Source organism: Neoarius graeffei, chromosome 5 (genome assembly GCF_027579695.1).
Source record: "Neoarius graeffei isolate fNeoGra1 chromosome 5, fNeoGra1.pri, whole genome shotgun sequence".
NCBI lineage: Eukaryota > Metazoa > Chordata > Actinopteri > Siluriformes > Ariidae > Neoarius > Neoarius graeffei.
Window position 1 is genome coordinate 29,025,683 of NC_083573.1, and position 25,163 is coordinate 29,050,845.

At 40.6% G+C, this 25,163-nt stretch overlaps 1 protein-coding gene across 1 annotated transcript; it reads left to right on the top strand.

Annotated features, from left to right (window-relative positions):
* Window positions 1-785: 785 nt before the first annotated feature.
* si:ch211-105c13.3 (uncharacterized protein LOC325758 homolog) lies at window positions 786-25,159 on the top strand. The gene is made up of 3 exons (XM_060921470.1): window positions 786-902; window positions 15,908-16,029; window positions 24,660-25,159. Exons 2-3 carry the CDS (start codon window positions 15,910-15,912, stop codon window positions 24,813-24,815), a joined length of 276 nt encoding a protein of 91 aa, XP_060777453.1. The 5' UTR covers window positions 786-902; window positions 15,908-15,909; the 3' UTR covers window positions 24,816-25,159.
* Window positions 25,160-25,163: the final 4 nt, after the last annotated feature.

Below are 25,163 nucleotides of genomic sequence, written 5' to 3' on the forward strand. Positions count from 1 at the left end.
CCGCTTTATCCTGTTCTACAGGGTCGCAGGCAAGCTGGAGCCTATCCCAGCTGACTACGGGCGAAAGGCGGGGTACACCCTGGACAAGTCGCCAGGTCATCACAGGGCTGACACATAGACACAGACAACCATTCACACTCACATTCACACCTACGGTCAATTTAGAGTCACCAGTTAACCTAACCTGCATGTCTTTGGACTGTGGGGGAAACTGGAACACCTGGAGGAAACCCACGCGGACACGGGGAGAACATGCAAACTCCACACAGAAAGGCCCTCGCCGGCCACTGGGCTCGAACCCGGACCTTCTTGCTGTGAGGCGACAACGCTAACCACTACACCACCATGCCGCCCTAAGCCATAATCATCAAAATTAAAACAAAAAAGGCTTTAAATATATTTCACTTTACATGTAATGAATATAGAATATATGAAAGTTTACCTTTTTGAATTAAATTATGAAAAAAGGAACTTTTTCATGGTATTCTAATTTTTTGAGATGTACTAGTAAACCTTTACATGTTTCCACTCGCCCCACACACACACACACACACACACACGACATGGAATCTTAGAGCCCTGTACATGTGGATTATTGGAAAAACAAGGGACTATTAATTTTTCACGGCATCACAAGTGTACATTTTGACAAGTTGTAAGCCATTAAGAACTTTAAAAGCTGTTTGGTGCAATACAACCCTTCACATGGACATGAAGTCCCATTCCTTTCCTCTCCTCCACCCCTGCTCTGAATGCGCACACGCCCAGTTATTTAATGAAAAAAAAAAAAAACATTTGGAAAGACTTTGGCAATCACGAAAGAGACACTTCAGGGCGTTGTATGTACGTACTCTTAAGCAAAGAAAGACAGCACTACGAAACCTGAGCTTACAGAATCAACAGTAAGTATTGAGTTTTCACTGATTTATACACTACTACTTTAGTCGTTTCCGTTTTTGTGGAATTTTGTCAGAATAGCGCTTAACACGCATGCGCGCGGCTTTGGGAGAAAAAGTGAACGTGTCATAAACACGTTACTGTTTATGATAAAGAGCTTTCATTTGAAACATTAATAGTAGCTCCATGTGCGAGGTCGTGGTGCTGTGATGTGGTGTCTTCAGGTGTCCGGTTCCTCAGCTCAGAAACAAGAGCCGAGACTCTTCAGAGAAGAAGAAACAGAAAACCGCAGCTCTTTACTAATTCAGCGTCTTTTCTCTCAACCAGCCGTGTGTGACAGGACAGCAAACTCGCTTTCACCCCTCAGTCGACCTCGGTGTCAGTTCTAAGATTCAAACAGCTCTTAATCCTGTACAGTTTAACTCCAGGACCTCCAGCTCTCATGTCCTCAGTTAACACAGTCCTGAGCTGAAGGTCCTCATTAACTGGATCAGGAGTTTAAGATTAGAAGCTGAACTTCACAGCCTTTTCTTCAGAGAGAGAGAGAGAGAACCAAACAAACATGTACACATTATATGCCCAGCTCAAACTGGAGCACTTATTCGGTGCCTTTTCCTTGATCCACCCAAAGCCTCTTTGCTTTCCGTCTTCATTCCCAAAGGAGAGGTGTGTTGAAGGAACCTGAACAGTACAGACACTTAGCCGAGACTCACAGCTCCATAGGCATCTGCTCTTCATTCCTGCACATCTCCCACCCTGTAACGTTAAACTCCAACACGCCCAGGACTTCACTGGGTTAATCAAGAGTAAAAGATTAAAACTAAAACTGAACTCAATGGCCATTTTTGTATACATTGGATTGTAGACAAAGTTCTAAGAAAAGATTTCTAACCCATAAAACTGTAACTTTTATAACTGTTCATGTGCTCTGATTCATGCAGATTGTATGCTACAGGAGCAAAGCCAGGCAGCTATGACTCACTGTTGCATTCAAACAAAAAATTATCATCCCCATGGTTTCCGGATTTTGGAACAGGATTTTTTTTTTTTTGTATGGCTTTTTTTTAAACAATTTATGTACCAAAAAAAAGGCTGGTCTGTTTGGGGAACCTGTAAAGGTTCTACAAGTCCAAGTTAAGGGTGTGTGCTGCAAAAAAAAAAAAAAAACCCAAAAAAAACCAATTTAGAGCAGAATAAAATCGACAGAAATAGATTGAAAAGTAGTTGTAGTTTAGCTGAGAGGCTCGGTCTCCAGTGCTGATCTAAAGAGGACAGTTTATGACATGTAGCAAAGTTATAACAGATGTAAAGAAGATTTGCCAAGCAGTCAGCATTAGACTTGATATGTGACGAAGAATATGGGCAGGCTAAGGATCCATTTCAGAGGATTATTGAGACGAAGGAGATGCAAACTTAACTTTAAGCTAATATAATTTTTTAACCAAATAAAATGAATATTGTGTTGTTTGTGATCATGAACCATTTGAAATCTTAAAGCATTTAGCTTTAAAAAGGGTTCTCCTGGTCACACTCTTTAGTATAGAAACACTTGGAATGTTCTACATAAAATGTTTACTCAAGTACAAGTGAAGAACCCTTAAGCAGTCTAGGTTCAATTTTCTTTTACTAAGATTATATACGGTAATTGATATATTTCTTTGTCTTGTTCATTTTAAAATCTTAAAAGTATCCTGTATGTCACAGGTAAAACGTGGCTGTGCACCATCTACGAATTGAAATAAAATAAAAATAAAACCCACCACAAGAAAATACTGTATAAATATTATATGGGTAGCATACACACACACACACATATATATATATATATATATATATATATATATATATATATATATATATATATATATATAAAACAAATTTGGGAATGACATGGACATGTTGAGGACATTGAAATTAATATTTAAATAGATTTGAGTTTTTGGACATATAGTAACCATATAATAATACACCTGGGTGGAAGATTAAGTTTGGTTGGTAAGGAAGGAAGGGATCTTTTTCCGGACACCAATGTCCCCGTCCTCATGGCACGAGGGTCAATGCGCTATGATTAATATGAAAATGATGTAAATCATATACCATGATCAGATCTCAATATCTTATGGAAGAACATTGTTCATCCTTCCAGTACAGTTCTAGAAACGTGTTGAATTGGTGCCAAGAAGCACTGAAGTTGTTTTCGCAACTCGTAGTGGCCCAACACCTTACTAAAATATATTATCTTGGTTTCTGCCCTTAAATTTGTCACCCATCTGTACATAATGTATAGCACCAGGTGCATTTCAGGCTTTTTAGCCTATTAGCTCACAAAAGCAATGAAATTGAGTTATGGTGAATATCCTTTAAAAGCAATAAATAATATAAGTACAATAGTGATATACTAGGACCCTTACATTCCACTCCTGAATAGAAGGGATCAACTGTTTCTAACTAAAATAAGCATATAGTTATAGTAAAAGTCTGAAAATGAAATAAAGGTTAGAAAAATAGAGGTTATAACAGTCTCTGACAAATAAATCACTTTGTTTGACTTGCACAGGTAGTTGAGCTACCCTGGGAAAGTATTCAGCATGCCTGACAGGGCTTTCTGAAAGAGAGGAAGGTTATTTTATTTATTTATTACATTTTTTTTTTGCAAACCTGTTTCAGTCTTATTAAGCCCAGCCCAATCAAGCCCGTAGGTGTTTATTCAGGCTAAACTAAGCTGCACTGCAGATCAGCCAAACCCATAAGGCACAGAGTTGGAGGAACAGGTCCTGCTGACTCCTCAACAATGACATTCATTCAAAAAGTGTAACACGTGTTCTCTAACATTCATACTGTATGGGAATAATGCAACAGTGAATTCAGTGAGAGCAGGGACTAACAAAATGCACTATGAGTTGCTGAAAATCCACTGCCGTACAAAAGTTTATATGATGGGGGGGAGCTTTAAGCAAGGCATGATAAAACACAATAAAAAGTAAACTCTTGCTAAAAAAATATGTTGATTTATATATAGCCAGACTTAGGCTGAAAGAGATGCAACCAGAATACTTCGTTTTATTATGCCAGTGGTAAATAATCCGAATACGTTATTCTGAGGTTGTGTAATCCTTTAGATTGTGTCAGTCGTGATGTGTGGGGGATGTATAAGCTCCTACCCCTTTCACACAGAAACCTTGTACATAGCTTCCATTTCTGCCTGCTCAGTGCATGCATGATAGAGATGCGTTTAAAAGTTTGCACTCCTGTGTTTTTAAATAAAACAAATGTACATATATTTTATTATGTATGCACAGATTTTCTTCAGCAAATGTACGACACCACAAAACATAAGGCAAAGTTAAAATGAGCTTGTCTCCAGACCTGGTTTTGGGGGGGAAGTGTATGGCATTTTACAAAATTATAGTATGTCAAATATAATGAAATGATCAACCAAGTAATTATACCAGAATTAGAACAGACATGTCAGCTACATTATTACAACTGGGAGGATACAAAGATGTTCAGAAGGTACAAGAGAGTTCGGAGGCAGTTATAAAGGGAAAGGGTGGGCAGGCAAGTTAATGGAAAATATTCATATCATAGTCAGAATGTAAAAATTTGCATCTTAATGGATATTTTGGTTCCCCCCTCCACACACGCTATAAATATCTTAACTTGTGCTATTAAATTAATATATTTCACACTAAATGGCTTATTGGTATAAACTAAATTTGTTCATTTTCTTCATTTTATCCAAGCTATACAAATTTCACTCCAAACTGTATGTGCAAAATAGAATGTCTACAAACTAATCGTCACAATGTCTTCCACACTGAAGTTTATTGAGACAAGAAACTTACATTTTCAGCAAACCTTAATCTTTTCTATTATGGAAATAAGATGCTCAGTAATAAGGTTACAATAGCCTTTGCTCATTCATCTGTTCACACACTGTTACAGTGCTTAAGGTTGTAAAACTGGAGTATTATTATTAATAATAATAATTTTTTTAAATGAAAATCCACTCACACTTCACAAATGTTATGTTACACCAGTGGGAACTGAAATGGTGTCTGTGGCTGGTAGTTTTTGGGACACCTTGAGGAGAAGAAAGGAAAAGCAGGTTAATACAGACAGAGGGAAGCAACAAAGAGAAAATTAGATTCACCGCTAGGGGGCAGTCAAGATACTTTAGACCACTTCCCAACCCAATATATTTCAATAGATTTTTTTTTTTTTAGATTGACATTCATTTAATGTCCAATTCATATTTTTAATCCATTTACATTCCTACTATACATCCATGACATAAATGTACAACTTGGGGACAGCCAAGGTTTAATAAAGGATTACCAAAATCAAAATGTTTCCCTAATACAGTACTAGAGCAGCAGCTACAATTATCGACAGTCCATAATTATTGACACCTTTTCAGATTTACCAGTAAAAAACAATTTTACAAAGGTGAGTTTCAGGTACAACAGTTATTATTGGTTAATTAATCAAGCGGAAGACCCCCCCTTGCCCTTTGAGCTTGTCGTCTGATGACACAACTCGTTCCCTGAGATAGAATTTTTTTAGCACAATCAGCAATTTGAGGAAAACCCAGACATTATCATCACAGGTAAGCATGGTGGAAAGATCATGGACATGTTTTTACTTATCAAATTCACAGATAATTCATGATCTACTTGTCGAAACCTACACTTTGTTTCTAACTCTTTCATTTGACAGTTGCCATTTTGTATCTAAACACGCGTTTGAGAAGTCACATGAGGTGTCGATAATAGTAATCACTTTCACCGGTGTCCACCATTATCGACACCCTGTGGAATTAAGTGACATTTACAACTGTTATGTATCGATCTGTGTGTAACATTGTTGAAGTAGATGAACTACTTAAAAAAAAAAAAGTGCTGTGATTTATAATAATTTTTTTCTGATTCATAACAGAATGAAATGCTTATAGAGTATTTGGAATCCTACTGCAATAAAAAGAATTAGACCAGAATTAAATTCCTAGCATATAAAAAATTACATGCTTTTACACATGGTTAAAATGGCTGCACATGGTTAAAATGGCTCTTGTGCAATATACCTACTCACTTGTGCAATACTACCTGGGTAATACTGGTAATAATACCTGCTTACACAGGTACTTACACGAGCAATACCACCCTTGTAATACACTTATGTTAACTATATTTCTGCAAACCTGTTTTTATGTCTAAATTTGTAGTTTATTTCATTTATATATATCCTTTTTTGTATACTTAATACTTTTGCACTACTCCTTCACTGCCTTATCTTTTTCTCTTTATATATTTTGCTGCTGTAACAATGTAAATTTCCTCTTGTGGGATAATAAAAGGCTATCTTATCTTATCTTATCTTATCTTATCTTATCTTATCTTATCTTATCTTATCTTATCTTATGCTTGCAATATTCAGATTTTTCTGTTCCATTAAGATTTTTTTTGCAGTTTATTCTAAATATCTACCACATATTACAATATCAGTAGACATTTTATATTTTTAGATGTAAAAATATAAAGTTTTGGTTCAAGGAATGACATGCGACCTTTGACCTGGATTTTCATGTGGTTTACAATGTCAATTGCCTGTTGACATTTATTGGTAAATTAAAAAAGTAGAAATTAATACAAACGAATGATTAACAAAATGTGATTTACGAAAATACTTAGAAAGTGGAACAAAAAGATTTTCTGACACAGGTTAAACATTATCAGTTCATTTGTTTACAAAACATTAGAATTATTTCCTCATTTACATAAGCACCGGCATCCATATATTTATATAAAATATATTTTGAACTAAATATAAGACTGTAAAACAAATTTTCAATAAAAACTATGTTTTGTTAACTTAATACCACATACTGATTATTTTTTTAAATAAATAATCATCTGGATGTCGATAATTGTGTACAAAGGTGTCAATAATTGTGAAACAGTGCTACATCATCTGATATGCCAAGTAATCAGGAATCAACTCATTTTTTTTCCATTGGAAGTTTGAATAATTATTCATGCACAATTTATGTATTGAAAGTCTTTTCTACTTTTGCAATGGCCAAAAGATCGTTAAGGTGTCAATAATTGTAGCCACCGCTGTACTTTTCTTTAAACCTCCTCTTTCTGTTCCCTAATTCAACCATAGATTCTCTTATGGCAGGTATATGAACAAATGGGAGTCACGTGACAGAAACAAAAATAATATTTGCTCTGTATTTACAAGGAATTAGTTGTTTTAAAAAAGGTTGAGATTTCAATTCCTCAGTCTCAAAACCTTTCCAAGTAGTTTCACTGCCATTTCTGAATAATTCATATTATTCTATCCACAATCACTGTATATAAGCAATTGTGCGCTCTGATTGGGTACTCTACTACTAGGCTATCAGCTCAATATCGTGAGTAGAGAAAAAAAATGGTAGACCATGTTGCTGAACCAACTTAGGACGAAATAAAAACTACTTGAAAACAACCCCTCTCCCCCCCAAATAAAAAAAGCAACAAAATATGGAATTAAAGTATTTGATAGTATGAACATATCTTTTTTATTTTTCAAGAATTGTTATAATAGCATTTTTCACAAATTGCTAATGTCCTTTTACCAGTTTGTTTACAATTATTTTGTTGGATGTTTTGTATCAAGTTTTTATTAATTGAATTTGCAAAAAATAAAAATTATCTGTTTCTCAAAATCTAGTAAATGTGGATATAATAAAACAGTTATTCCACTCAATCTTGTCATACACGGCTTATTGCCAACTCGGCACTACGCACCTCGTTGGCTATCAGCTCATGTATGACTCGATTTCGTGGAATAACTGGCTACTATGAATATGCTTTAAGATAGATGACTGAATAATACAATGGGACTTCAGGGGCTTACACGTATTAAGATAAGATGATTAAATTCAGCTGGTTCAGAGTCAGTGCGTTTACATGCACATAGAGAAAATCGAATTTCTGCCGTAGCTCGACTGAAATCGAAGTTCTAAATGCCATGGAAACACCTTAGCTCGGCTGAAATCGAACTGAACTGGATTTCTCGTAATCGAGCTATGCGACCTAGATTATGAGATTGTAGCTGAGCTACTTAGTGCATGTAAACCCTATCGAGCTACGTAGTCGAGCTACTTACTTCAGCACTGCCCCTTCCGGAAGTGACGAGTGACGAGACCACAAGCGGGAAACACAACAGCCTCGGTCGGCATGACAACAGTAGTAGAAACGTGCACTTCTGGAGCAATGAGGAGATAGAGTTCATGCTCATTCAGCTTAAGGAGTTGAATATATATATATATATATATATATATATATATATATATATATATATATATATATCGATGTTGCTGTCAGTGCTTAATTTGTGAAGTGGGAGGTCCCGGAACGCAGGAGGTGGGTGGGTCCGGCGACTCAAAAAAAAAAAAAAGGCGGGGGGTGGTTTACTATAACTTTACGCACACACGCCTATTGTGTTTGTAAAAAAAATAATAATAATATCAGACATTATGATCTTAGAAAACGCTTTAGTGACGAACAGTTACAGACAGTAATATGTCGTGATATTATGTTATAAAATATTATTTTTTATTAGGCTATATATTAAATTATATATTAAATTTATCTTCTAAAATAACAGACTGTACTCATATCACAACCGGTTTATTTCACCATTGGAGATCAAATCACACAAGACATGAGTTAAATGGATAAGGCGCCATACCATAAATCCGGGGACCCAGGTTCGATTCCAACCTGCAGTCATTTTCTGAGCCCTCCCTGTTTTTCTCCTGCTCATTTCCTGTCTCTACACTGTCCTATCCAATAAAGGTGGAAAAAGCCCAAAAAAGAGAATAATTTAAAAGCAGTGCCAGCAAACATAAGTGCAATCAATTCAAGTAATAGTTAAGAAATAAAGGGTTTACAAAACAAGTTGGAGAATTCATTTAAAAAATTTTAGTAAGCTTTCTTGTTTTTTTGCCATTTTTTCCACAGCGCAAGCTAACGGCTACAAAAAACCTGGTGTTCTATTGAGCGGAAGTATACACCCCATGTCCCTCCCTCTTCCCCTTTCGCATAGATTTTGTGGATGTCATAGGAGAGAAATCAACAACAGAATCAAAATCAAAACCGAACACTAAACAAATTTTTATTTACTTATTTAATTTATTGTTTGATTTTTTTCCCTTTGTGATGGTCACAGAGGTGATCTGATCCATTTAAAGAGTTGCCGGAACACTGAATGAAATGAAAATAGTTGCCGGATCCGACAACGGAGGTTACGGATCTTGTTCCGTCATGTTCCGGCTCAAATTAAGCCCTGGTTGCTGTCCTCGTCGTCGTTCTTCTTGTGAACACGGAACTGATAACTTTAATACTCTTGAATAGCTCTTCTTCATGACGACAACTGGAAGTGTACCAACACGATGGGGCGTGTAGCGCCACCTGTGGCTCGGGTGCACAATGTACCTCACACAATAGCTCGATTTCCTTGTGTGCATGTAGAATTGGATTTCTCTGGCACCCCTGCTGGGACCCTTAGCTCGATTTCCGACAGTAGCTCGATTTGGATGTGCATGTAAACGCATTGAGTGCTTGGCTTACACTAGCCATCACACTGTATTTTTTTTGTCAGACTGTAAGCTATCTGCCTTAATACTAACTGAACTTAAAAGCTTAATGCTTTCATTGCATTATAAGTAGTGTGCATCTCCTACTAATTTCTAATCACATATGGAAGTGATCGATCATCCTGATGAAGCAAACTGTCTTTGTCTGGCCTCGTCCCTATTTTTGTATTCTCAGAAATTATTTATAACTAATTGACACTTTGTAAATGTCACTTACTTGAATGACACCCATTCACATCAAACACATCAACATCACACCACCTCAGGGCCCCAGTAAACATATTTTGTTTGTTTTTTCTGCGCATCTTTAAATAATGTGCTCCAGGATTGCTGATAAGATCAGTGCCTGAGATGAATCTAGTGTCTCTGGTTGCCTTCTTCATTCTTTTTTATCCTTTGTCTGTGTGTTCACTGACTTTAATTAGGTTAATAGAGGTGCAGCAGTAATTGACAGGCACTGCCGTGTCGTGTTAATGTTAATCACTCAGTGTTTATCTTCATGTGGGATGTCTGTTGGGTGAAATTTTATGTCAAAGTTACGATAAGATTACTCCCTGCCCTGTGCCACACACATGTTATTCAACTAAGCCTACATGTGCATGTACATGTACTTTATTTATATTGATACAGTCACCTCTGAAAGTATTGGAATGGCAAGGCCAATTCTTTTCTTTTTTCCTATGGGTTTGAGAACAAACGAGGAATATGAGACACTAGATCAGAATTTCAGCTTTCATTTCCTGATATTTATGTCTAGATGTGGTGAACAACGTAAAACATGACAACTTTTGTTTGAACCCACCCATTTTCAGATGTTCAAAAAATATTGGCACACTTGTTGCGTAGGTGTGTCCTGTTAGATTGCTTGTTTAAACAGCTAATAACTCTGAGTATTTACTCTTAGGGCCTCTGCATGCTCTTGCAACAAGGCTTTCGCAGATAGCTTTTCGCAGACAGTTGTAATTTATCATTGAGTGGGGAGTAATAGGCGTGCGCGATGTTATTCACCGCCACAACGCAAGGGGTCGCGAAGTCGCAAAATCGCTAGGAGTAGTTGGTGGGTGTGGTTAGTGGAGTGTTTATCCTCCGGTTACTTATAATGACTAGAACTGGAGTCGTATAGATGTACGTACTTCCTCACTTCCTCGATCAACCGCTCTTCGTGCTGCTCCATCTTCGCTCGTGTTTTTAAAAATGGCGGTAGTGAAAACAAACCAAACTGGGAAAGTAGGGAAGCGGAAGTGCGTGTACAGCGGATGTAGAGTGGACCAATCAGAGCCCTCTTGTCTGCGACGCTGTCTGTGAGGCTTCTGCAGTGGTCACAATTTTTGGGAGGTACGCGCAGAGCGTCTGCGAAGGGGGGGGCTACGCAGACGCCATCTGCGACGCCATCTGCGAGGACTGGGTTGTCAGCATAAATTGGCCTTTAGATTGAGCCCTGAGCTTCGCCTGTGAAGACTGCATTTGTTGTTAAAAAGGAGAAACATGAAGACCAGAGTGCTGTCTATGGCAGAAATAGAAGCAATTTTGAAGCTGAGAAAAAAGTGATGATCTATCAGAGCCATTGCACAAGCATTGGGCATGGCCTATACAACAATCTGGAATGTCCTAACAAAGAAAGAAACTACTGGTGTACTAACAACCAGACAATATGTCGGCCAAGGAAAGCAACAGCAGTTGATGACGGAAAGATTGTGAAACATCTTTTGAACTCAAATCCAATTGTGTTTCGTGTGTAGCAGAAACAAAAGAATTGCCCTTGCCGTTCCAATACTTTCAGAGTACCTACACACATAAAATATTAGTGTGTGGAACTGGGAATTTATGACATTCTAGGAATCACAAATTCTATTGGCTTTTTTTTTTTCATTGTGCATATGAAGTATATGACAGACACAGCACAGTAATATAAGTCTCATTTGTTGTTCATATTTGTTAAGGCTTGATCCTTCATTATTCTAGAGGTGTGTGTGTGTGTGTGTGTTAGAGGTAAGACGTGAACATGGTTTGCGCTTCCAAGGAGGAGTGCCAAAGTAGGGTGTGTGTGTGTGTTTTGTCAGAAGTAGAGACAGTAACAGACAGGCAACAGGCAATTCCTCAAGTAATATGAGCTCATACCATGCCGGTGGCCCAAGAGGATAGAGTGTCTGTCCAAGATCACAGGTTCTATTGTGTCTCAGTATGGACTCACTGAGCATTTCTCCAACCTCCATCAAGCTTCTTAACTATTCTAGCATCACTGGACTCCTCCGGTTTCTCATTTTTCATGTACTAGCCTCCCTGCAGACCTTAGGCTCCAAAGCTAGTTGCATATGTCACTGTGGTTCTGTGAATCCCCAGGGGTGTTGAGAATCACCTGAATAACTTCTTGTGCATGTGCACACTCATGCCGAGATGTTCCACAAAGACATGAAGTGATATGTGATGTAGTATTTGCAATGAAAACCAGGGCCATACAGCTTTCCCTGCAGCCTTCTCTTTGAGTCACTGCTGGTTCTAAATGATAAGAAACCCTGGTCATGTACAGAACCCCCATTACATAACACAACTGGTACCCATCCTAATCACCAGGAGAATCGCCTGAGAATCACCTGAATAACTTTCTGGACAGTGTCATGAGGAACTGACACTCATTAGGACTCACTGGAAAGGTGTTTGGTGTTAGCCAACACTCATGCTACTGATAGGGGCAATGTTAACTCTGTGTAACCTGGAGAAAGTCTATGTTGACCCCCAGGTATCAGCAGAGTTGACTTCTTAGGCCCTGTCCACACGGCAACGGATTCAGGTGACTCCGATACAATTGCTTATCGTTTAGGCCTGGCGTCCACACGGCACCGGCGTTTTGGGTGCCCAAAACACAATCTTTTTGAGAACGGGTTCCAGAGTGGAAAGATCTGGCAACGTTGCCGCTGTGAAGTCGTCTGGATGAGTAGAATGGATTTGTTTACGATGACGGCACAACCATATGACTGTGAGTGCTTCACGCCGGGTAGAAGTGTAACGAACTCGATGCGAGTTGTCAACAAATCCTATAACTTGGTTCATGAAACGCGCTTACAAAATATTTTCACTGTGAATATTTATTGTGTAATGGTGCAAAGTGAGAGAGAGAGAGACTCTGTTCTTAGGGCAGAGTCAATCCCGCCAGCAAAAATAGGGAAAAAAAGGAGCGATCTCACCTCTTCAGATGTTGATTTAAGTCCTACAATACATTCCTCAAAAAGGGCGTAGAAGAGCAAATTAATCCATCAACGTGTAGCATTCAATTTATTCCGGACCATTAAAGACGCCGCCTTCCGCGTAGAATCATACGTCATCCTCGCCGCCATATTGGATGGGTCAAAGCGGAGAATAAAGATTCATGTGCTGCGTTTAACTGTACCAACAGGTTTACCGTCCAAACGAGATCACATGGGATTACCTTTCACAGGTGAGAAACAACAAATTAATCCATCAACGTGTAGCATTCAATTTATTCCGGACCATTAAAGACGCCGCCTTCTGCGTAGAATCATACGTCATCCTCGCCACCATATTGGATAGGTCAAAGCGGAGAATAAAGATTAGCTGCGTTTAACTGTACCAACAGGTTTGCCGTCCAAACGAGATCATATGGGATTACCTTTCACAGGTGAGACTGGAAAAATACTTTTCATTGTATCTGGTCATTATAATGTAATTTTACGAACAGATTTTCCTGACTTTGTGGCTAATATGAAGTCTCGCGCATAATAGTTTATGTGCATGCGTCCTTACTTCTTCTATTGTTCTGGTGTCTCCGAAGGGACCGTCTTACAGCGCCCCTAGAGGTGTGGCATGTGTATTGCATCGTTTTCAGCAAGCGTTGCGTTGCCATATGGACCTGATATTTTACTGATCGTTGCCCATTTGGACGCAATATATTTTTAAATAACATCTCGTTGCCGTTGTCGTGTGGATGTAGCCTTAGAGTGGAATGCCACAAATGGCCCTTTTCCACTACCCTTTTTCAGCTCACTTCAGCCTGACACGGCTTGCGTTTCGACTACCTTAGAGCAGCACAACTCAGCTCGCTTCAGCCCTGCTTAGCACCCAAAACTCGCACGGTTTTGGAGTGGGGCTGAAGCGAGCCAAACCAAGCCGAGTGGGGCTAGGGGCGTGAGCAGACACTCCCCTGTGCACTGATTGGTGAGGAGGAGTGTCCTCACACGCCCACACACGCCCCGCGAGCACGCTGGGATCTGTAAACACCGTAAACCCGGAAGAATAATAATTACGAATTACGAGAATTTCTGAAGCCTTATGCACCTCGCCTCATCTATATGCTCTTGCCAGTATCTGTTGGCGTTGTCGGTGACAACAAGCCACAGCACCAAGACCAGCAACACTAACGACTCCATGTCCTCCATGTTTATTGTTTACTATCCGGGTCGTGAGACTACCGCTTAAAAGATCACTGATGTCACTGTTTGCGCTGCCTAACGACATCACGTGACGTCCACCCACTTTCGCTAACTCCACCCAACGTGTCCACCCACTTCCAGCCAGCACGGTTCAGCGCGGTTGTAGTCGAAATGCAACTCCAACAGCCCCACTCAGCTCGACTCAGCCCAACTCAGCACGGCACGGCTCAGCCCAACTCAGCCGCGTTGGTAGTGGAAAAGCGGCATAAGTAATCCCCTTGAGGAGGAGTAACTTCTTGAGGCATGTCATGATGGGGTAGAGTATCACAATAAACAACAATGGATTACTTTTTACAGTGGGTCACACTTTAAATGAACACCACCTCAGCCCATCTATAAGCCATGAAGATGATGTCTACCACTTAGTGAACATGTCTCTATTTAGACAAGGGAACCCCTTGCATCTTTTCTCAGTGACAGAAACAGTTGGATTACCACCAACAGAAAAGTGTTTACTTTATAATCCACGAGATCACAATCTGAATCCTGACATGCCACAGCCTGGACAGGAGCCCAAAAGAGCAAAGTTGTGGAATCCAGGACCATGCTGGCCATCATGGGGCCATAAACAGGTTTCTATCACCTAATTGTTGAATTTTGTGCAACAATGGGCAGAATCAGTAGTAGTGATGTAAAGGTATGCAGTAGATGATCAGTCATGGACCAGTGCATCCTGTCCCAGCGGGCTGTCCAGCTCTGTTATGGAAATCTACAATCATTAAACCATTGTCTAGTCCAAGTTAGTGAGTCGCTCTCTTTAACAATAAACATGGATGGGCCTGCCTGAGGAGTTTGCATGCATGATAAAGAGTGCAACCAATGTGATGGTCTTTCTTGCTTAAACAATGGAACAGACTTGGCTCACTCTGAGCACATGGAAATGTTAGGTCCTATCACAAACAATGCTAAAAGTAATATGTATTTCTTTTAAGGTATTTATAAAATGAAACACACTGCTTTCTTTTTATAGTCACAAATGATGAAGCTGTGTTCATTCAATGTGGGTGTGGTTTGCTAAACCATTTCATTTGTTTGTCTTTCTGTACCTTTTTGAATTGTTAAAAGAAATTAAGTACAATATTAATGCCTTTTAAAAATTGGTCATAAAATGGTCAGCAATAAAATTGGTCACATATGGTATTTCTAAAATGAAAGAGACAACACATCATACCATGATAGTACCAACATTTTTGGCCATACCTCCCTATTACTACTACAGTAGCTACTCAGAACCTATTAGCTACTATAAGTAACTGGCTCCTTTTCTTTGATACTAGCTTCCCCAGCCTTCTTCTTATTCCTTTCTGTCTTGCTGCAGTTATAGTGCCTTCTCCTAATTCTTAGCAGTCAGCTACATTATCAGATTGACATCAAATTGATATCTAGATAGCTAGCACTCTTAACTATGACAGATCTCAAAATTGCTGTATGTTATGTCTGGCTTCTTTACAATGTGAAGGATTTCTGTCTCTGAAGGTTTTTGTGAAGTGAAATGTGTTCGATTTAATGTAGACTTTTTTTTTTTTGGTAAATATCCAGTCAGATATTCTCTTTCTTGGTGATGAAAATTAGGTCTTATAGTACAAACTCAGTATATTTACTACAAACTAACTTATTACCTCGAACACAGTTGTAGTTTATACCATTTATCTCTAAACCAGGTTGAAAAGTGCAAAATTATGGAAAACATTACAACAACTAAAACATCTGAACCAACTCAAACAAACAAACAAACAAACAAACAAACAAACAAACAAACAAACAAACAAGCAAGCTATATTTAAACCTCATATTTATCTAAAAATCTGTTTTACTTTTCTGTCCCAATACTTATGCTTCTTACTGGTTGGTTACTGGTCTTGCTTTTCTGTATTCCAGTTCTGTTTCCTCAAGCTACATTTTTTTCTCTGTATCATACTAGAGATGGAGTCAGCTATCAAGACCGTGGTTGGGCAGTTCCTGAGTTCAGCCCGTGGGAAAGAGAGTCTCAACAAGCCCAATTTCCAAAAGCTGGTCCAGCGTCAACTGGGGAACATCATGGCTGTAAGATGGTCTCTTATGTTCACAGATTAAGAATTCAGGTCTTGGGTCAGGACAAGTAATATAGGGTGTCATGTTCACCCTATAATTTACTCATTTGAACTTATGAAAGCCATTAAATTTGCTGACTTGATGATGAGGTTAAAACACTACACCTTAAATATTGAAGTCTGGTATTCCCGGTCCTCACTCATCGTAATGCTACATCAACTTTACATCAGATTAACTCTAGTCATCTGATGCTACAGTACAAGTCCTTCTCAGCCATGCTAGGGCTGCTTTTTTATATTCCATGGGCCATATTCACAAAGAATCCTAAAACTATAAGTAGTTCCTTACTGGCTGAGTTCTTCTCCCATTTTATTGGAGAGAACATGGCTGCTGTTTAGGCATATTTTGCATGACAACTTGTGCAGCTCCTACACAAAATGCATAAAGGTTGGCAGAACTTTACACACGACAGTGCTTTTAATTTTTTTAGCTGAATGTCTATAGTGTCTAGCTGATGTAGACACCTTCACAATAATTTCATAAATGAAATCCTACGTACAATATCTAATTACGCTAAAAATATTTAAATGAAAGGACCATTTTTCATAATAAATGGATGCTTACATGGCAAATATTGTATATTTGCTTTTAGATCCTTACAAGCTACAAACTACATTACACAGAATTTACAAACTACAAAAGCACGCTCTGGTATTTTCTGTTGCTGAAGGAATGAAAATACAAATACTGTCATTACACAGGTATTGGCTATGCTGACAATTTGCCCAAAAAATTAGTCAACATGTGAGAATTTAGATTATTTGCATACTAACCCCATTTCCAGAAAAGTTGGGATATTTTCCAAAATGCAATAAAAACAAAATTCTGTGATTTGTTAATTCATATGAACCTTTATTTAACTGGCAAAAGTGCAAATAAAATATTTTCACTACACTGAGTGCAGAATTATTAGGCAAGTTGTATTTTTGAGGATTAGTTTTATTATTGAACAACAACTATGTTCTCAATCAACCAAAAAGTCTCATAAATATCAAAGCTGAATATGTATGGAAGTTAGAGTGGGGTGTTTTTAGTTTTGGCCATTTTAGGAGAATATGTATGTGTTCAGGTAACTTTCACTGTGCAGAATTATTAGGCAACTTAATACAAACCAAATGTGTAGCCATTTCACTTATTTATTTTCACCAGGTACACTGATATGACAACTCCAGATTTGCAAATAAACATATCTGACATTCAAACACAAAACAAAAACAAATCAGTGACCAATATAGCCACCCTTCTTCATGAGGACACTCAAAAGCCTTCCATCCATAGATTCTGTCAATTTCTTTATCTGTTCACGACCAACATTGTGTGCAGCAGCAACCACAGCCTCCCAGACGCTGTTCAGAGAGGTGTACTGTTTTCCCTCTTTGTAGACCTCACGTTTTATAATGGACCACAGGTTCTCTATGGGGTTTAGGTCAGGTGAACAAGGGGGCCATGTCATTATTTTTTCACCTTTCAGGCCTTTACTGGCTAGCCACGCAGTGGAGTATTTGGACGCATGAGATGGAGCATTATCCTGCATGAAAATCATGTTCTTCTTGAAAGATGCTGACTTTTTCCTATACCACTGCTTGAAGAAGGTTTCTTCCAGGAACTGGCAGTAGGTCTGGGAGTTGAGTTTGAGTCCATCCTCAATTCGAAAAGGTCCAACAAGCTCGTCTTTGATGATACCAGCCCATAGCAGTACTCCACCTCCACCTTGCTGGTGTCTGAGTCAGAGTGGAGCTCTGTGCCCATTACTGATCCAGCCACAGGCCCATCCATCTGGCCCATCAAGAGTCACTCTCATCTCATCAGACCACAGCACCTTAGAAAAATCAGTCTTAAGATATTTCTTGGCCCAGTCTTGACGTTTTATCTTGTGTGCCTTACTCAGTGGTGGTCGTTTTTCAGCCTTCCTTACCTTGGCCATGTCCCTCAGTATTGCACACCTTGTACTCTTTGACACTCCAGGAATGTTGCAACTCTGGAATATGGCAGAACTGGATGCTAATGGCTGCTTGTTAGCTTCACGCTTGATTTTCCGCAGATCATGTGCAGTTATTTTGCGCCTTTTTTTTCCACACGCTTCTTTCGACCCTGTTGACTATTTGCAATGAAACGCTTGATTGTTTGGTGATCACGTTTCAACATCTTCGCAATTTCAAGAGTGCTGCATCCGTCTGCAAGACATCTCACAATTTTAGACTTTTCAAAGTCTGTCAGATCTCTCTTCTGACCCATTTTGCCAGAGGAAAAGAGGTTGCCTAATAATTATGCACACCTGATATAGGGTGTTGATGTCATTAGACCACACCCCCTCTCATTACACAGATGCACAGCACCTGATATACTTAATTGGTAGTAGGCTTTCAAGCCTAAACAGCTTGGAGTGGGACAACATGCATTAAAAGGATGTTGTGGTCAAAATACTCACTTGCCTAATAATTCTGCACTCAGTGTAGTTTTACTGACCAACTTAATTGTATTTTGTAAATATGAATGAAGTTAGAATTTGATTTTCGCTTACTCTGGGAGCAAAAATTCATCTTTCCTAGCTCTGGGGATGAGGGCCTGCCATTGGTTGCCGTGCCATCGGTGTGTAGTTCTGAGCCAACGTGGCACCGCATACTTGGCTCAGGTGGGGGTTTGAGCTCATGCTTAAGACAGGACTTGGACTGTGGGCTTGGAGTGGGCACATGCTCTGGAGATGACTTGGCCTCTGGACAGGACTCTGAGAAGACTCAGGCTCTGGACTGGACTTGGGCTCGAGCTCTGGAGATGACTTGGGCTTAGGACTGGACTTGGGCTCGAGCTCTGGACTTGACTTGGGCTCTGGATTGGACTTGAGCTCTGGAGATGACTTGGGCTCAGGACTGGACTTGGGCTCGAGCTCTGGACTTGACTTGGGCTCTGGATTGGACTCGAGCTTTGGAGATGACTTGGGCTCAGAACTGGACTTGGGCTCGAGCTCTGGACTTGACTCGGGCTCTGGATTGGACTCGAGCTTTGGAGATGACTTGGGCTCAGAACTGGACTTGGGCTCGAGCTCTGGACTTGACTTGGGCTCTGGATTGGACTCGAGCTTTGGAGATGACTTGGGCTCAGAACTGGACTTGGGCTCGAGCTCTGGACTTGACTTGGGCTCTGGATTGGACTCAAGCTCTGGAGATGATTTGGGCTTTGGGCAGGAAGTGAGCTCACACTCTGTACTTGACTTGGACCCTGGACTTGACTTGGATTCAGGACTGGACACTAGTTCGAACTTAGGACTTGACTTGGACTTTGGGCTGTAAGAGGGCTCGAGCTCTGGACCTTACCTTGTACTGGAAGCATGTTCAAGCTCTGGACTGGACCTGGATCTTGAACTGGAAGCGTGCTCAAGCTCTGGACTAGACTCGGACTCTGGACTGGACTCAAGTATGGGCTCAAGCTCTGTCTGCCCATTGCTTCGGTCCAGGTCAGGACCTGGTGGTGGGCCAACGACATCTTCATAGCCAAGTGATGGCAGGATGACGACAATGTCTTCATGGATGGCGGGACGACGATGATGACATCTTCATAGCCGGGCGGCAGTGGGACAATGACAATGACATTTTCATAGCCAGCTGAGACAGAGGTCACTCTGTCATCTTCTGACACTGGTTCTGGAACAGGCTCGGGTTCTGGCACTGGCTTCAACTCTGGCATTGGCACTGCAGCTGGCGCAGATGCTGGCTCCAACTCTGATGCTGGCACTGGAGTTGACGCCAACTCTGGTACTTGCACTGGTTCTAGAGCTGGTGTTGACACTGACTCTGATGCAGGCTGAGGAACTGGTTCTGGTTCTGGTGCTAGTTCTGGTTCTGGCTCAGGTTCATGTGCTGGCTCTGATTGTGGAACAAGCTGTGGGACTGGCTCTGGCACTACAGCCTCTAATACCCCTTTTCCACCAAATCAGTTCCAGGGCTGGTTCGGGGCCAGTGTTGGTGCTGGTTCACAACTCATTCAACTTGCGAGCCAGCTGAGAACCAGTTTGCTTTTCCATAGCTCGCAGTGCTGAGGGAAGCCACGTCATTACGTTGCTGTATACGTCAGTTACGTCGTTGTATACGTCAGTTACATTGCTACGTTTGCATAAACCTTGGCGCGAATATCGAAGCAAAAACAACATGGAAGAAGCAGCAGCAACAACAACAATAATAATAATGTATGACTTCGCGTTTGTACAGCTGCTGCTTCTCGTCGCTTAAAAATGGTGATCTTTCGCGGTCTTGTTATTGTTTTTGGTCTTAACAACTCCACCCCCCCCACCCCCCCACCCCCCGCTGACATAAGCGGTTCTTTCCTCTGGCCCAGCAGAGAGTTGGTGCTAACCTGGAACCAGTTTTTCTGACCCCAGAGCCAGTTCTTTGTCAGTGGAAACAGAAAACCCGGTTCCAAACTAAGCACTGGCCCCAAACCAGCCCTGGAACTGCTTTGGTGGAAAAGGGGCATAAGAGGGGCTCTGGAGCAGCGGCCTCCTCTGCTGTCGCTGCAAAGGCCACTGGAGGGAGCTCTGGAGCAATGGCCTCCTCCACTGCCGCTGCATCAGCCTCAAGCGTGATAGCCCTCTCCCAAAAAATTCCATGGGGATCCTCTTCTTCTAATGATTCATAGATGAACCGGAGCATGGCTAAAAAGGTCTGTGAGCTCCGAAGGCATGGGTGCTCTACTCTGATGAGGTACTCCACCCATTGGTGAGCTCGTCCAGCTATCCAAGTGATCATGATGCTTAGTCAGACTGGTTCCAATGGCTTGGGCTCTTTGAGGTCTGCGTAGAACAGGTTACACTGCAGGCTGAATCCCATAGGGTGATATACAGTGGGGCAAAAAAGTATTTAGTCAGCCACCAATTGTGCAAGTTCTCCCACTTAAAAAGATGAGAGAGGCCTGTAATTTTCATCATAGGTACACTTCAACTATGAGAGACAGAATGGGGGAAAGAATCCAGGAAATCACATTGTAGGATTTTTAATGAATTAATTGGTAAATTCCTCTGTAAAATAAGTATTTGGTCACCTACAAACAAGCAAGATTTCTGGCTCTCACAGACCTGTAACAACTTCTTTAAGAGGCTCCTCTGTCCTCCACTCATTACCTGTATTAATGGCACCTATTTGAACTCGTTATCAGTATAAAAAACACTTGTCCACAACCTCAAACAGTCACACTCCAAACTCCACTATGGCCAAGACCAAAGAGCTGTCAAAGGACACCAGAAACAAAATTGTAGACCTGCACCAGGCTGGGAAGACTGAATCTGCAATAGGTAAGCAGCTTGGTGTGAAGAAATCAACTGTGGGAGCAATTATTAGAAAATGGAAGACATACAAGACCACTGATAATCTCCCTCGATCTGGGGCTCCACGCAAGATCTCACCCCGTGGGGTCAAAATGATCACAAGAACGGTGAGCAAAAATCCCAGAGCCACACGGGGGGACCTAGTGAATGACTTGCAGAGAGCTGGGACCAAAGTAACAAAGGCTCCCATCAGTAACACACTATGCCACCAGGGACTCAAATCCTGCAGTGCCAGACGTGTCCCCCTGCTTAAGCCAGTACATGTCCAGGCCCGTCTGAAGTTTGCTAGAGAGCATTTGGATGATCCAGAAGAGGATTGGGAGAATGTCAGATGAAACCAAAATAGAACTTTTTGGTAAAAACTCAACTTGTCGTGTTTGGAGGAGAAAGAATGCTGAGTTGCATCCAAAGAACACCATACCTACTGTGAAGCATGGGGGTGGAAACATCATGCTTTGGGGCTGTTTTTCTGCAAAGGGACCAGGACAACTGATCTGTGTAAAGGAAAGAATGAATGGGGCCATGTATCGTGAGATTTTGAATGAAAACCTCCTTCCATCAGCAAGGGCATTGAAGATGAAACGTGGCTGGGTCTTTCAGCATGACAATGATCCCAAACACACTGCCCGGGCAACGAAGGAGTGGCTTCGTAAGAAGCATTTCAAGGTCCTGGAGTGGCCTAGCCAGTCTCCAGATCTCAACCCCATAGAAAATCTTTGGAGGGAGTTGAAAGTCCATGTTGCCCAGCGACAGCCCCAAAACATCACTGCTCTAGAGGAGATCTGCATGGAGGAATGGGCCAAAATGCCAGCAACAGTGTGTGAAAACCTTGTGAAGACTTACAGAAAATGTTTGACCTCTGTCATTGCCAACAAAGGGTATATAACAAAGTATTGAGATGAACTTTTGTTATTGACCAAATACTTATTTTCCACCATAATTTGCAAATAAATTCTTTAAAAATCAGACAATGTGATTTTCTGGATTTTTTTTTTTCATTTTGTCTCTCATAGTTGAAGTATACCTATGATGACAATTACAGGCCTCTCTCATCTTTTTAAGTGGGAGAACTTGCACAATTGGTGACTGACTAAATACTTTTTTGCCCCACTGTATTCTATAGTACAGTGCCGGGATGTCCATTCCAACACGCTACTGGAAATAAAAGGCTAGGGGTTGAGATAAGGGAACCCAGTAGATGCTTGGGATGGCAAACTGTATAACTTCTGCTACATCCATTGTGTGGGCAAAGTATTCTGTCAGAGACGAGGTAGGAGGCAGATGTAAGTGCAGAATTATGTTTTATTTTAATAGTGAAAACCCATAGGCAGACAGTCCAAATCAGCAGGCAAAATCACAACCGTTAAATGAGCGAAGGGTCGGGCGAGGCACAAATGGGAGGTCACAGGCACAAATGGGATGTCACAGGCACAGAGAAAAACGTAAACTAGGAACAGGAATCAGAATTCAGAAAACCAGGAAATCAATTACAGAAACAAGGCTCGGTAAAGTGTTGCAACAAGCTCAATACTTCGCACTGAGCATGCATCTAAACAGTCTTTATATAGGTGCACATATTGCTCCTTAATCATAAGCAGGTGTGCATCGTTAATGGTGCTTGTGCAAGAGTCCGCTTGGCGCGTGCGAGAGTCTGCTCGGTGTGCATGTGCCTGAGAGTCCTTTAGGTGCACATGCCAAAGTGCACAGGACTGACAGATACAAGACTTCAGCTGCTCAGCAGAGCTGTGGTCGCCATTCTCTGATTCTCCTCTTCATGATACGTCATATATTCTCAATAGAAGACAGATCTGGACTGACAGCAGGCCAGTCAAGCACACACACTCTGTGTCTACGAAGCCAGGCTGTTGTAGCCTATACAAAATGAAGCCTGGCATTGTCCTGCTCAAATAAGCATGTACCTCCTGGGAAGAGACGTTGCCTTGATCAATATGTTTCTCTAAAATCCCAATATATGTCCCAATGTATCAAGGGTACCTTCACACACATTCAACACATCATGCCGTAGGCACTGATGCCCCATACCATCACAGATGCTGGCTTTTGCATCTTTCTCTGATAACAAACTTGATGGTTGTGTTCATCTTTGGCACTGAGAACTTGATGACTGTTTTCCCAAAAAACAAGCTGAAATGTGGACTCATCTGACCACAGCACGCATTTCCACTGTCTTTTGGTCCATCTGGAATGAGTTCAGGCCCAGAGAAATCAGTGGTGTTTCTGTATTACGCAAGGCTTCCTCCTTGCGTAATACAGTTTCAGGTTGCATTTTTGGATGCAGCAGTGGACTGCGTTAAGTGACAATGGTTTTCCAAAGTACTCCCAAGCCCATGTGGCTATATTTATCACATTAGCATGGCGATTTCTCAGGCAGTGCCGCCTGAGGGCTCGACGGTCACGCACATCCAACAGTGGTTTCTGACCTTGCCCTTTATGCACTGAGATGTCTCTGAATTCCCAGAATCTTTTCACAATATTATGGACTGTAGATTTTGAAAGACCTAAAATCTTGTATTGTGAAATGTTCTTTTTGAATTGACTAACAAGTCTCTCACGAATTTCAGCACAAAGGAGCAAGTCACAACCCATCCTTGTTTGCAAAGACTGAACCTTTGATTCATGCTCCTTTTACTCCCAGTCATGTTACCAGTTAACCTGCTTAATCCTCTAAAATGGTGTTCCATGAATATCCTATCAACTCTTCAGTCTTATTTTGCCTCTGTCCCAACTTTTTTTGAGTGTGTTGCAGGCATCAAATTCTAACTTTGTTTATATTTACAAAATACAACTAATTTGGTCAGTAAAACTACTGAAAATCTTTTCTTTGTACTTTTGTCAGTTAAATAAAGATTCACGTGAATTGACAAATCACAGATTTTAGTTTTTATTGCATTTTGGAAAATATCCCAACTTTCCTGGAAATGGGGTTAGTAGTTCATTTTAGCCTTTATTTGTGTCTTTGCAATTTTTTAATGCGATTACTATGCTAATGTATCAGCCAATCACTGTCCATATTAATTCATGATGCACTCTTCGTGAAAGTTGCCCTTGAAACTCTGCTCAGCCATAAGAGTTCTCTAGATGATTCCTCTGATAGTTCTCAAGCTCCTTTCAGACATATTGGTTTTCTATCTCTATTGCTGATTCTTCTGAAGTTTTTCCTCAGCTACGCTAGTCTCTTACCTCTAATTTTAATGAGAACCATGCCATTTATAAATTACTAATTTATTCTCTTATGTCTTTAACAAAGGACACAGACAGCTCATCAGCAGTAAAGGATATGATGCAAGGACTGGATGAGAACCAGGATGGGAAGGTCAGCTTCCAAGAGTACATGACCCTGATTGGCTACCTGGCCAACTCCCTGAGTGAAAGCAAAACTAAAACTCAGACTGCCACCAACTAAGACCTCAACACTCAAAAGCTGACTGACTTCACCTCTGTGTACTCCAAGATTGCTATAAACCTGGCAAATCAAGCTCAATGTGTGTGCTCTCAATATTTGTTATGCTTTTTTTTCACAGCTGCCTAAGTCAGTATTGGTATGTGTACAATAATTACTAACACATCATCCTGTGGAGTTTAAATGTTATCCACTATATGCCAAAATTATGTACACTGCTCTCAGCCGTTACCCACAGTCCGTTAAGAAATGCAGCAGAGCTGGACTGAGCACTGATGCTACAGTGACTTTCAATATTGTTTTGTACTTTGGAGATATTGCATGGAAATAAAAAGGTCAAAAATCAAGTCG